Source organism: Calonectris borealis, chromosome 18, assembly GCF_964195595.1.
Source record: "Calonectris borealis chromosome 18, bCalBor7.hap1.2, whole genome shotgun sequence".
Taxonomy (NCBI): Eukaryota; Metazoa; Chordata; class Aves; order Procellariiformes; family Procellariidae; genus Calonectris; species Calonectris borealis.
The window spans coordinates 11,875,340-11,887,566 of record NC_134329.1 but is presented as its reverse complement, the minus strand read 5'-3'; the positions used below and the strand labels follow the sequence as shown (position 1 = coordinate 11,887,566).

The 12,227-nt window shown below is 41.0% G+C and overlaps 1 protein-coding gene across 5 annotated transcripts in view; it reads right to left on the bottom strand.

Moving 5' to 3' along the window:
* PPM1F (protein phosphatase, Mg2+/Mn2+ dependent 1F) overlaps window positions 1–12,227 on the bottom strand; it is a 45,895-nt gene that overhangs the window by 32,059 nt on the left and 1,609 nt on the right. For all 5 annotated transcript variants that reach the window (XR_012676491.1, XM_075167972.1, XM_075167974.1 and 2 more), the window contains exon 2: window positions 3,084–3,214. Coding sequence is in view for 4 of the 5 variants with exons in the window: in XM_075167972.1 (XP_075024073.1) it covers window positions 3,084–3,214 (131 nt within the window). In the remaining variant the exon portion in view is untranslated. The remainder of the gene's footprint in view (window positions 1–3,083; window positions 3,215–12,227) is intronic.

The window sequence follows — 12,227 nt, the reverse complement described above, 5'->3', positions numbered from 1 at the left end:
AGTTTACATATTTGTAAATGTCTTGATTAATACTAACCAGAAGACTTGGACACACATTGCTGTTTAAATATTAAGCTTGTGAAATCTGACATAGAATTTAGTACCTTAACACCAGAAATTCTTCTGCAGTATACCACATCAAACAGTGGTACTCATATAGGCACACGTACATACCTTGCTTTTATATAATCACTTCTCTTTCATTCCAAGAATGCTTTTTTGCCAGAGTTACTCTTGCAATGCAGGAAGACAGTGTCCATGCTGTGCTGTAGCACAAGGAACATCTTTCTTCCTAGTTGTACAGTTAAAGTGATGTAATAGCAATTACAAGATAAAGAAAACAAGTACAGCCCAAACGTGCAGAGAAATTAATGCCTTTAAAGTAGATATTCCTTGCTGAGATTAGGCAATGCAAGTACCTGAATAGTAAGCAGATTTCCATAATGTTCGATAGGGGAATGGTGAATAGCGATTTGATCTAAATGACAATGGTGACACAAGAACGAACAAACATAAAATAGACAGGAATATGTAAGATGGAAATTAAAGAAGGTTTCAACCATCAGAACAGGGAAGGTTCTGAGGCATTTGTCAACAAGGAGCAGTAAGAGAGAACGTGAACTAGTTCAAGATGGAACTCATCCAAGGATTTTCTGACTTTGCCTGCACTATCTTAAAAGTAGACTCCAATCCTGTATCTTTATGGTCTTTAGACGAACTATTGTACAAGTTTCACCAGTATAATGTAACCATACAGGATTCCAGAGACATTAGATGCCTGTGACCAAGAAAATATCCCTGTCCTATCAAGTTCTTCATCACTCACTGTTTCTAAACATTATAATTTCTTAGCCTTTCAGTTGAGGTTCACTAACTGAGGGTCTGTGGGCCCAAGATTTTTGTAAGACCCAGAACAAAAGGTTCTTTGAGGTGCTATAGTTCACCTCAAAGATAATTACATGGGAATCAATGAAGAGTTCCCAGCAGAGTGACTGCAAGATGCTCTGATGACCAGTTTCCAGCTGCTTTGTGAAATATTTGTGCTGAAGACCTATGTAATTATCACATGTGGGTTAGAATATGCTGTTCCTTATTTTCCTATACAGGTTGAGCGATAGCAAATAAAGATAGACTACCGGAGCACAAAGTCACAATGCAGTAAGATACAATTCTCTCTGATGTAAGGGAGATAATAAGAAAGATGCTTTTATATCACTTTTGACAATGGTGTATCTTACCACGTATGTTACGGTAACTGCTGCAAACATAATGTAGAGCTTCTAGTTATGGAAGATCAGTACCTTGATCTCCTTCAGTTTCCCCTGCACAAAGCCATGCTCTAGGACCACTGCCTGTACTTCTTTATTATCGTACAATCCCAGTGATCTAGTCACGCAAAGCTCTTATTTGCCAGCTCCTCATCTCAGGCAGAGTCCTGCTCAGGGTTAGGTCAGTCGCAGTGACGTCCGTGTAACTGCTCACAGACACAACAGAACTGGGAGTGCAGGAGTAGGGCACTTGGGGGAGACCGAACTCAAAGCGCCTGGAAGAGGCACCCGCGAGAACCCCTGAAGGCCTGCGGAACGCACTCGGGAGCTGGTTCTACCCGGAGGCGCTGGGAGGCCCCACCCCGGCAGCGCCCGGCGCAGCCCCGCCGGCCCGAGCCTCCGCGCGGCCGCAGCCCCGCCGGGGGGCGGCAGAGAACGCGCCCCCGCCCCGCCCGGCTGGGGCTCGCCCTGGCCGCGGGGCAGCGCTGCCGGTGTCCCGCAGGCCGCTGCTCGCGTTCCCCGTGAACGCCGAATCATTTCTCCCTGCGCCGGAGGAGGAGAGCCAGGGCATGTTGTTTAGACCCCAGCCAAGCTGATACGAAGCCAACTCTTCCCATGCAAAGTGCTGGAAAGTTGGTAAATCTCTCCAGACATATGAAGGCTACAAACATGAAGGCAAGGGATGAAATACTCAGGGTGCAGCCAGACTTAATTAAGTGTGTTCCCTCTCCTGCCGTTTCAGACTTGCAGGTTAATACTGAAATAGGCTTCTGGAAAGTGTCGTATCCTGGCCATTACCAGAGCTCTCCTTGGAGACGCATCCTCTGGGGCACGCTGAACCGCCTTTCAAGTCATCCCATGGGAATGGAAGGGCGCGTATTTCCCTTTACAGGATAGACTAGTTTGCCTAAGACATCTCTGCTCCATTTTTATCTTCGACTCTGCCTGCATCCTGCTCCATTTAAATTCTTGGCACTGGGATTGAAGGTTTGGTGAAGTCTAATGTTAAACATTTCAGCACGTAAATGCAATAGGACCATCTGTTACACAAGGCACAAACCAAGTAGTCAAGATCTGTTCTCTCTCCAATTCACTCAGACAGGAGAAAATGCAGGCATCAGGCAGAAGACACATGCATCAGGTTCTTCATCCCTCAGCATCCCATCTTTATAGGGGAGGGTAGGAAGGGAAGAAATAATCGATAACGACAAAGACTATTGAGAAACTTGCCAAGAGAAAGATCTGGAGTTTCAAGATGTTCAGGTTGTGGAGGGCCCAAAATCTGGTCCCAAGAACAGACAAAAGCAAGATGGATTATATGCATGAATTTGAGGTGTCAGCGTGGCTGCACAATACAGCTGTGATGATGCCAATGTCAAAACATAGGAGCAATTAGCTAAGGTCAGTCTACCAAAGAGAAAAGGGCACTTCAGAAATATAAGAGGTTATCAACTTAAGATAGCAACTGAACCAGTTCAATTTAAATGAAGCTCTCCAATGAGGAAAAGACAAGTTCTTAACTAGTTCAGTTCAGGAAGCACATTAATTCTTTTTGGGAAGAGAAACTCTCTTCCCTTTCAAGAAAGCCAACCCACACAATCAGTCCGGGGCTCCACACACCACGTTTGCATCTTGCCCACAAAACTAGCATAGCTACCTTTCATCCCACAGATACCCAGCAGGAGCAAATAAAGTTCTGTTCGCTGTTGCTTGACAGACAGCCTAACCAAATATTCTGGGAAACATTTCAAAACACTGATGTCTTCCAACAGACAGCCTCTGGGAAAACCACAGAAGGAAAAAAAGTATACTTACAGGTGAACCTTTCCTCATCTCCTTCTCCCTCTGCTTCCACGCTTTGCTGCTTAAATTCAGTCAAGTCTGTTTGGAGGACTTCATCAATTGCAGCATGGATCAACGATGCTGTAAGAAGTGGTGAAACACCTCTGCTGGTAAGAAAAGGAAGAGAAAGCAAAATAGACTGCATTAGTTTAAATTGAGCTACAACCTCACTGTTTATGGCTGGTGACCTCAGAATTAGAAAGCATTACAAACAATCAATAATTCCAACTTCATTAGTAAACTAGTAGAGGAAACCATATGTTCAATATGTATTCATACAAATCTTTAGTAAGATCTTCAGTTAGACAACTGCTTTCTCAAGAATGCAAAGAGGAAGAAGCATATGAATCATCTTTTCAAACTGTTGCCTCACACTCCAGTCGCAGATGGTACCTCCTCTTGAGCTCTCGGATGGAACTGCTACCTTCAATTCTAGCCTCTGAGTGCAAATATTTTGTTTCTACTCACTACACAACATTTCTTGCTTGCAGTCAACTCTCTCACCACAGACAGTATCGGGATCTCTGCATTGTGGTACACGCAAATCTCCAGAAAGATTACTTAAGATGGCAGTTCCCTTCCCTCCACAAGAAAAGTCATGCTCAGTACTAATCTACAGTCCTTTAACACTCACATTCTCCAGACTGGAAGTTCCCCAAAGAAATCACCCAGGAAGACAGTGCAAAGAGTTGGCACTGGAGAGTAGGCTAAGAAAAGACTCCAAGGACTTGTGATTCAGCTGAAGCTTTTAGGTAAGCATCGAAAAGACAATATCGCTACATGATCTACACCCCCTCTCCTTTTTACTTTTTACTCAACACTTTATGCAGCTACATGCTTCATAGGAAGCACATATTTGCTACACTGCTTTTGAATCTGTAAACAAATAAGCCCCATCCAACTTTAAAATGGGGCTACTAGAAAATAACTCTTTTATATTCACTATATTCCCATGGCAGGCACTAAAAGTTACAGTACATAACACACATTCCAGACATTTTCTAAGAGCACAATGAAGAATAAGCGTGGATGTCCACAAGAAGCATTTTATTCATTGTTCATGGAGCGTTTGATACCCACAAAGTATCAAATTATACAACCAAAGCAAATAACACATTAAGGCACCTGCAGCAAGTCAAGCACAAAGACTTCGTTTTGCCAGGAAACATTTAGGAAGTCCTGCATAAAACTGGTTGGCGTAAGTAAGAGTAAGAAATGGTGGAAGCAACTGGTCTCTGCAGAGGTTCAACAGAGATTACTTGTTTTGTGCGTACAGAAGAGTGGGGAGGGGAAGATCGTTAGGTTTTGGATCCCAGTGACAACAAGCTGAAATGCATTTGCCATTGTGTTTCTGAAAGAGAGGCCTTGTCATATCCTCACAGCCATGTACGAGTACCTCCTGTGGCAGCAAACAGAAAGCATTGTGTTAGTCAGCAGGCTGCTAACAGAAGCGTGTTTCATGCTACGCATTCTGTAGCAGCGATGGCCTACTTTAATGAGTCATTTCGGTACTTCAAATACATGGCAACATGTTTGCAGTCCTTTCAGTGCTGGCTGCAGTCATACCACATCAAGGAAAGACAGAAATTGACTTTTTATGTTTTTTTCAGGCTAATATGTTTAGGGGAGTCCGTTCCTTTCCTACCCAAGTTAAAAGTAACAATGCCTGCTTATAATCACTCTGACACTAACAGACAACCTTTTAAAAGGTCAGGCAAGAAACACATCTGAAACGGATATGGCAAACCCCCCCCCAAAATCCTGCTTCCTGGTTTTGTTTGTATAGGTGGAAAAGAAAGGAATATTAAAATACAAGCCACACAAACAATGTAAGATCTGTAGCTGATGCTGCTGGAAGTCAGAAGCTTTAGTTAAAGTAGGTTTCAGCTCCAAGAACAGAGACAAAAAATATTAAGTGAAACAGCTATGCATTTGAATGCACAGTGAGAGCCACAGTCATCTTCAGAATTTCTCTGTTTGCTGGGGAAAAATTCAAATCTAGCCTGGGTTTCCAGCTCGGCATCAGAAGAGGGTTTAATGCTTTGATTTTAAACTTCGTAGACTTCTACTTTCCAGAGTCCTGACTTGCTGAACTGGGTCCATAAAAAGAAGCTTAAACAAAAAGCAATATACTAAGTGCTATAATTCACAAGTGCTGTATAAACCTCTGCTTACAGGATGCCTGTAACAAAGAAAAGGTTTACGAGTTATTATGTCACATCCTTCAACTTTTTCCAGTTGCCACCCTGTTCCGAAAAAGGAAATTCAGAGATTCCTCAGTACTGATATGCTTCATTCAGCTTTGCTTCCTATGCATTTCCTCCCCCTCCACAGTTTTGCAAATCTATACGAAGAAAATGGTTGCTTATCGGGATCTGATTTGTTATGCAGCCAGCAACAACAATATTGAGCACTTGATTCTGACAAGTTGACAAAAGATAAAATAAAAGCCTAAAAAATGACCCTACCTATTTAGTTCAACCTCAGTGCTGAACAGAACATATTTGTCGATTACTTTATAAACTCTTAATACTAGTACTACTATATTGGTAAGCCTGTTTTTTACTCAAGCTCAGGTAAATGGAGCTCCAAGGCAATGGCATCTTCCATTCAGTTTAGATGTTTACTGGTTCTAACTTCATCCTCTAAATCAGAGACTTCAAAAGTTAACAAAATACGTAACTAAAGAAGAGTAAGAAATGCTTCTTTAGTTGAGAGCTACAAGGTCTCACTTGGCTAGAGAGTATCTGGAAGCAGACGCAGTACCTATGGCAACCAGTGTAAAAAACTGCCCACTGCAGTTACCATAACAGACTTCAAACCCCTTCTGTAAGCAAAAAAGAATGTCACTTATTGTTAAAATCTTCCTTTCAAAGAAGCCCAAGACACCCTGCTGATAGACTGAACCAAGCACAATTTAATCTTCATGAATCAGAAGAAATACTGTAGCTGTTTCCTTAGTGGGAAAACAACTGTGTTGGGAAGAAGAGGGAAGCTGGTGGGGTGTGTTGCGTGGAAAGGATGTTACCTTCTCTTAAGAGAGTCTTAGAAGAAACATGTGTCAGCCCCATTTCTATGACACATGCAACACTAATTACTCAGCCTACACAAGCTAGTAGTAAACAGACAGAATTTCTTTGCTACAGGCTATTTCTTTGCTAACAAAAAGGGTGTGTTTTGACCACAATAAAATATATTAAAAAAGAATTAATGCATGTTGTAACAGTGCAGATGAGGCATTGTAGCTTCACCACCAGCTAAAGTCAGATTGCCAGTAGCTGGAGCATGGAGTTCGTATCCTCCAGCCACCTCATGGTAAAATACAAGCCTCGTTTAAAAAACTTGAGTATAGATGAAAGTGGTAAGTTAACGAGTAAAGCAATACTCATGCTAATAAAGAACACACTTAAGTTTATATGCCATCCTCCTCCTTGAAAGATTCCAGACTACTGGACACATATAGTATTGTTAAAAGGAGCTATGCAAAGCTTCTGTTGATATACATACCTATGGGCCAAAATAAAGTTATACACAGAAGTAGAAAGCAATTATGATATTTTGCATACTTTAGATTTGGCATGAGTTACAGAACAGAACTTACTTGTCTTCTTGTTCACCTTGTTTCTCTTCTGCAATACTATTTAGTTCTCTATTTTATTTCACTTTAAAAGACCAGCTGTCATGCTATCACAGCCACAGTGTATTCATATATGTCAGACCAATCACAAGACTGTTACTGACCCCTTACGTATCAGCCTTCAGAAAGAAAAGACAGAATATATACAAGTTCCTTCAGGAAGGAGAAACCCTAGTAAGATCACTTCTTATTCCGTTTTATTTGGGTCATTAAATCCCCAGTACACTTGCTGTGAGTGTTGCCAACAAGTCACCAGTTCAAAGATGCCCCCACCTCTTCTTCCCCTCAAATTTAAGTAAAGTCTCTTGTAAACAGCTTTGTGGGCAAGGGGCAAGCATCCAGAGCATCAAAGGTCAGGCCACCACATCTCATCCAGAGCCTCAACTATGACTACACTTTTTTCAAAGGCTTGAAAACAGATGACAGACTTTCTGTTGTGCTCTATGCCCACAGCTTACAGCAGTTCTGAGAAAACAGAGTAGTGCAGCAGATGGCAGACTCCGAACAGCTGCTCTTCAGCACGTCGAGCAGAGAGAAGCAAGCTCTGTGTAACCTGGTGGAGAGTGGTACAAAGCCTCACTAGGACATACCAAACACCCAGTGTTCACACAAAGCCGCCTGAATTTTTACTTACTTTTTTTGGAAGGAAAATAATTCACATCCCCCTGCCCCAAACGCACACATTCTCCCACAGTACTGTCAGGAAATCTCTGTTTGTATAAAGAGAAGCACAAGACATTACTAACTGCATTGGCCAAGTTGTTGATCACTTGTCACCTTTCAAATTTAAAAAAAAAAAGGTTACATGATGTTCCTTCTAAAGTCATGGCAACAAGGCAGCAGTGGTATTGCAGGCCAGAGCACCACTGTACACACCCTTTTCCTTTCAGGGTGCATATATATATATATATATATGTGCATATGTTGGGGAACAAAGAGGCGATATACCTGCTAGCAAAAGCTTCAAGCATAAGTCAGCTGCAGCTGACTTATATCAGAGGGAAGATATATCTTTGCACTTATTTGCTACCGAGGCTCTGTAACACCATAAGATCACATACAGTACAGCTTTACCAGTAAAGCAAAGTTTGTCACTGTGGACTCAGTGTGCATTTCCAGCACGTTACAGCTATATCAGCAAAGTGTTTTTAGTGCAGATCTGCAAATGCTAGCAGTTCTCTAGTAAGTGAAAGATCCTCTCATACTGCCAAAATAGCAGCAGGTCACAAGTTTCCTCATAAACAAAAGCTGCTTGTATTCAGTATTTTCTCCCCAATCTGCCACTTTTATTTCCCTCCCCCCTTTTTGTTCTTATAATCAACTACAGAATGTTTCCACTCAAGTGGCTCTAAGCATTAGTATTTATTACAGCAGCACCCAGAGTTCCCAGGATGATGGTGACCAGAAAAGTACAAATATATATACCTGTAGAGGAGAAAACATCTGACATCCTACAATGCATAGGAAGTTGTTTCTTGTGTTAATGACATCAGGTCTTTACAGTAGATGAACAAGATGGAATCAAAACAAATATATAAACAATGCCACACACAGAATTTCAATCTTTTATGTTTCCATCTTTACATGAACCATTTTTTCCCAGATTTTCTTTTGAAATTATCAGAAGCAGCAGTTTTAGAATCCAGAATTCATCTGTTTGGCGCTTCAGTCACCATTGAACAGTTTTTACAGAAAATGTGCAATGGAGAGTCACCTGCTACTTCCATTTCATTCTCAGCAGGAGAGGCTTAATTTCACAAAAGCCACTTTTCAATTAAGCCCTAAAACTGTTGTTTCAAAATTTTCTATTTCTTGTCTTGATGCCCAATTCAAACAGCAACAGAAAGGGTTTCACAGAGATTACGAGCAAAATATGCAAGTTCTAGAAAAAGACAGTATCAGTTTTCCAAGCAGAACCAAAGAAACTGATTTAAACACCAGCAAGCCAGCCCTAAAAGTTTCCTCATCATTATAGATTTGATCTTTTTTTTCAGCATTTCATCAAGTTTTTTCTCTCTCGTATTGCAGGCATCCTCATACATACACTTTCTTTTTAAAGGAAAGGTGACTCTTTCCCAAAATTACTATTGAGAGCATCTTGTAACAGGCCTTTATCAAGGTTTCCAGTTCTAACATTGTTAATCATAAACCAGTGAGAACACTGGTGTTCCTGAAAGAGTAGGCTGTTTCTGCTAATTCCATGCTTGCTTTTGCTACCAAGCACAACTGGTCCCATGAAAACTACAAAGTTTGTTTGCAGGCAATCACACATGAAATTCACTTTCTTGTCTAAAGTGAATGGATCACTGATACTGTAAACATGTTCCTAGCAATGAGAAGTATTCGTGCATTACAATAATATATACTAAATGGTACAAATGAGGAATACGGGAGTAAGTTTCAGGGGATTTATTAAAAGCAGAGGTCACGGCAGACAGGGTATTAGTAGTTTTCACAGAGGAAGGGACTAAAGGAGGTTTTAAGAAGAGACTGGGTAAACCAGAGGCAAGATAGGATTTCACCCCCCCTTCATGCTTACATCACATAAAAACATCAAAATATCAGAATTACTGAATTAAGTATTCTAAAAGAAGGGAAATGCTGAAAATAAAGATGCCAGGGCCACACCTTGGGTGTAAGCATTACAGTGTGAAACACAAAGACACAAAACAGGATGCTGAGGCAACCAAGAGATGAAACACAGTGAATCTTTGGGGGGAGGGGGCCGGCAGAACAGGAAGCCGAAGTCTCACAGCTGTTATCGTAGTAAAGTCTCCTCAAACAGGAAGGCTGCTGGAATTTCACATTGTTCTTTGGCTATGTCACAGGATGCTCCTATCAAGGGAAAGGAGAAATTTCTGTATTTGGGGGTCTGATTTAATCTCTTGTTCTGTTTCAGTACAAGTTAGTAAAATTTCAGGTTAATTTCTAAAGCATTGGAAGTAACTAATAGACTCTTCATTCACATTGACCCATTTCCACAGATTGTTGGAAGACATACCTCTTACCCAAAGGTGTATGTTAATTAAAATTCTGCAAAACAAGATTACTTAAGCCTGCCCCAGTTCTTCAGAATTTTATGCATGTATTTAGCTCCATACAAGGCAGGCAGTTCCACTGATTTGAATGAATTATTCAAAGTAGAAACTGCAAACCTGCAAAGCTTCACCGGATTAGCAATTTAGGCGCAAGTCCTGCCAGGAAGCTAAAGTGGTTGGCTGTCTTAGCTAGTGTTTGGCTATGCTAGCTGCATTTGCAGAAGATTGTTAAAATAATTCATTTTAGATTAGTAAAGACATTCAAGGGGGTTAGCCTGAGATATCCAGCTGCTTCCATGTAAAAGATGTATGTAACTTTAGAGAAGCAATTGCATTCAGAAACTCCTCATTGGACCTAACAAATGTTATTCCTTACCCCATTCTCTTCTCAACAGCAATCCTGCTTGGTGGTGGAGGAAGAATGTTTCTCCTTGCAAAGACACAAAGGTTTATGCCTCCAAGCAACTGGAAGGACAAGCTAAACATCACCATATGTTGTCTCATGAGCCAAGGATATTGTTGCATCTTTATTGGCTTGGGCCCTTCAAGGCATAACCCACACATCTGTGAGGGTGTGAATGAAGTATCTGACAACGCAGAAATAAAAAGCAGAACTGTGTGCCAAACTCGATTCCCAGTAACACTTTGATCTATAGAGAAACCCTTCATCATTACTAATCCTCATGTAAAATACATTCTGTGATGCTGGAGTGTTAAAGAAGTCTCAGACTGAGGAAATACAGAACAAGCATCAATGCCAGAAGTCAGCAAGGTACATCCAGTAACATCTTCATAGTGTTAAACCTGATTATATAGACACTGTAATATTTGAATGTGCCTATTTTCCACTGAGCTGCCATCTGTGTGTTAGGGATGCTACCGTGATAGCTTGCAACAGCATATCACTGGATCTAAGCTACAGTGACCTCTCGCGAACTCGCTTCCTAATCTGGCATCGCTTCTGCATCTTTAACAACTTTTACACAAACATTTAAATGTCTTCTAAGTGTCATCCCTCCCCTTATTTTTCCTTTTCTTAAACCCTTTAGCATCCTTCTTTCTCATATTTCCTTACATTCCCTGCTCTATTTTATCAAGGATTTGGGGGATTCAGATCAATTGAAAAGTTTATTTAACCTTCAAAACTGCATTTTCAGTTGATCTGCAGTAGCAAACCTGGGAACATGGGAAAGCAAGCATAATGTTTGGCAATTTATCACACCATCAGAGACTTTAGTTTTGGTCCTTAATTACACGGATTATGAGAAGAGGGCCTGCACTTTCAAAATACCAGAGTCCTGTCTGGGCCTTGGGCTCTACCAGTCTTTTCCTCCATGTGCAAGAACTTAGTCTACCCAATAGGGAACATCAGCCTTTTTGCGATTGCAAAATGAGGTTTCTCTTTGTCATAGGAGTCCAAAACTGAGCTGTAAGTCTGCTGGGATCCCTACATTTGACACTTCAGGTATGCTGCACTACGCCCAAGCACATAGCTTCACACAGAGTGTTGCTTCACTGTTTTGCCTGCAGGCAGCCACAAGAATTCGTAAAAACACTTTCCTTATGTATTTCTGTTTTCCAAGTACATTTTGTGAAAAGAAGCATAAGTAGATTGCTGCACTTTTATCTTTGTTTTCTTTAGCTATCTTTCCCTTCCTTTTTAAAATTTTTTTTTTGCCAGCTCGGGACTTAAGGCGTCTGTCTAATCAGAACTGGCCGCAGGGCAGGTATGTGAAAAATGCAGCTTCTGACAGGGCAGGCTTCTTTTCTGTGTAAACACCAGAAGTGACAGGTGAGATGAAAGCACTGCAAAAGCAGCACTCCTCTTCTGCTTCCACTTGTTAATATGCCCACTAGAGAACAACAGAATGTTAGCAGATATGTAACTCAGAAATACTGTTTTAAAAATCACTACAGTTTGAAGAACCTATCCCATATCTCTACAGCTTCATACCTTCCTCTCTAAAACAATTTTTAGAAAACATTAGCCTGGCCCACGTGGCAGATGGGTTGCCATATGATAAGTATTGGTTCAAGACTGGCATTACTTTCTTCTTTAAAGCACTCGCCCAGAACCACTCTTGCTCCAAAGAGTTCAAAGATTCAGTGCACATGATGAATTTGCAATCTCTGTTAGGAACGCAGCAGCTGTGTTTTGTTCAAGAGCAATTTAGTCAAAGCACAGCTAAGTAATGCAACGATCAACTGGGTCTTTTTCAACTACAGCCTAAAAACCTAATTTTTTTTAATGCATTTCTCATCTTTAGGTTTAGGCACACCATTTAACTCAATGATGTTATGTCCAGGAGCATCTATGTAACATAAAGCACAGAAGTAACTCGATTTTTTTAAGACAATTTAAGTGCCTAAAAATCACCTATACACTTTCAACAACAACAAAAAAATCTATTCAGTGTTCATAAACTCAGGTGGTAGCTAGAG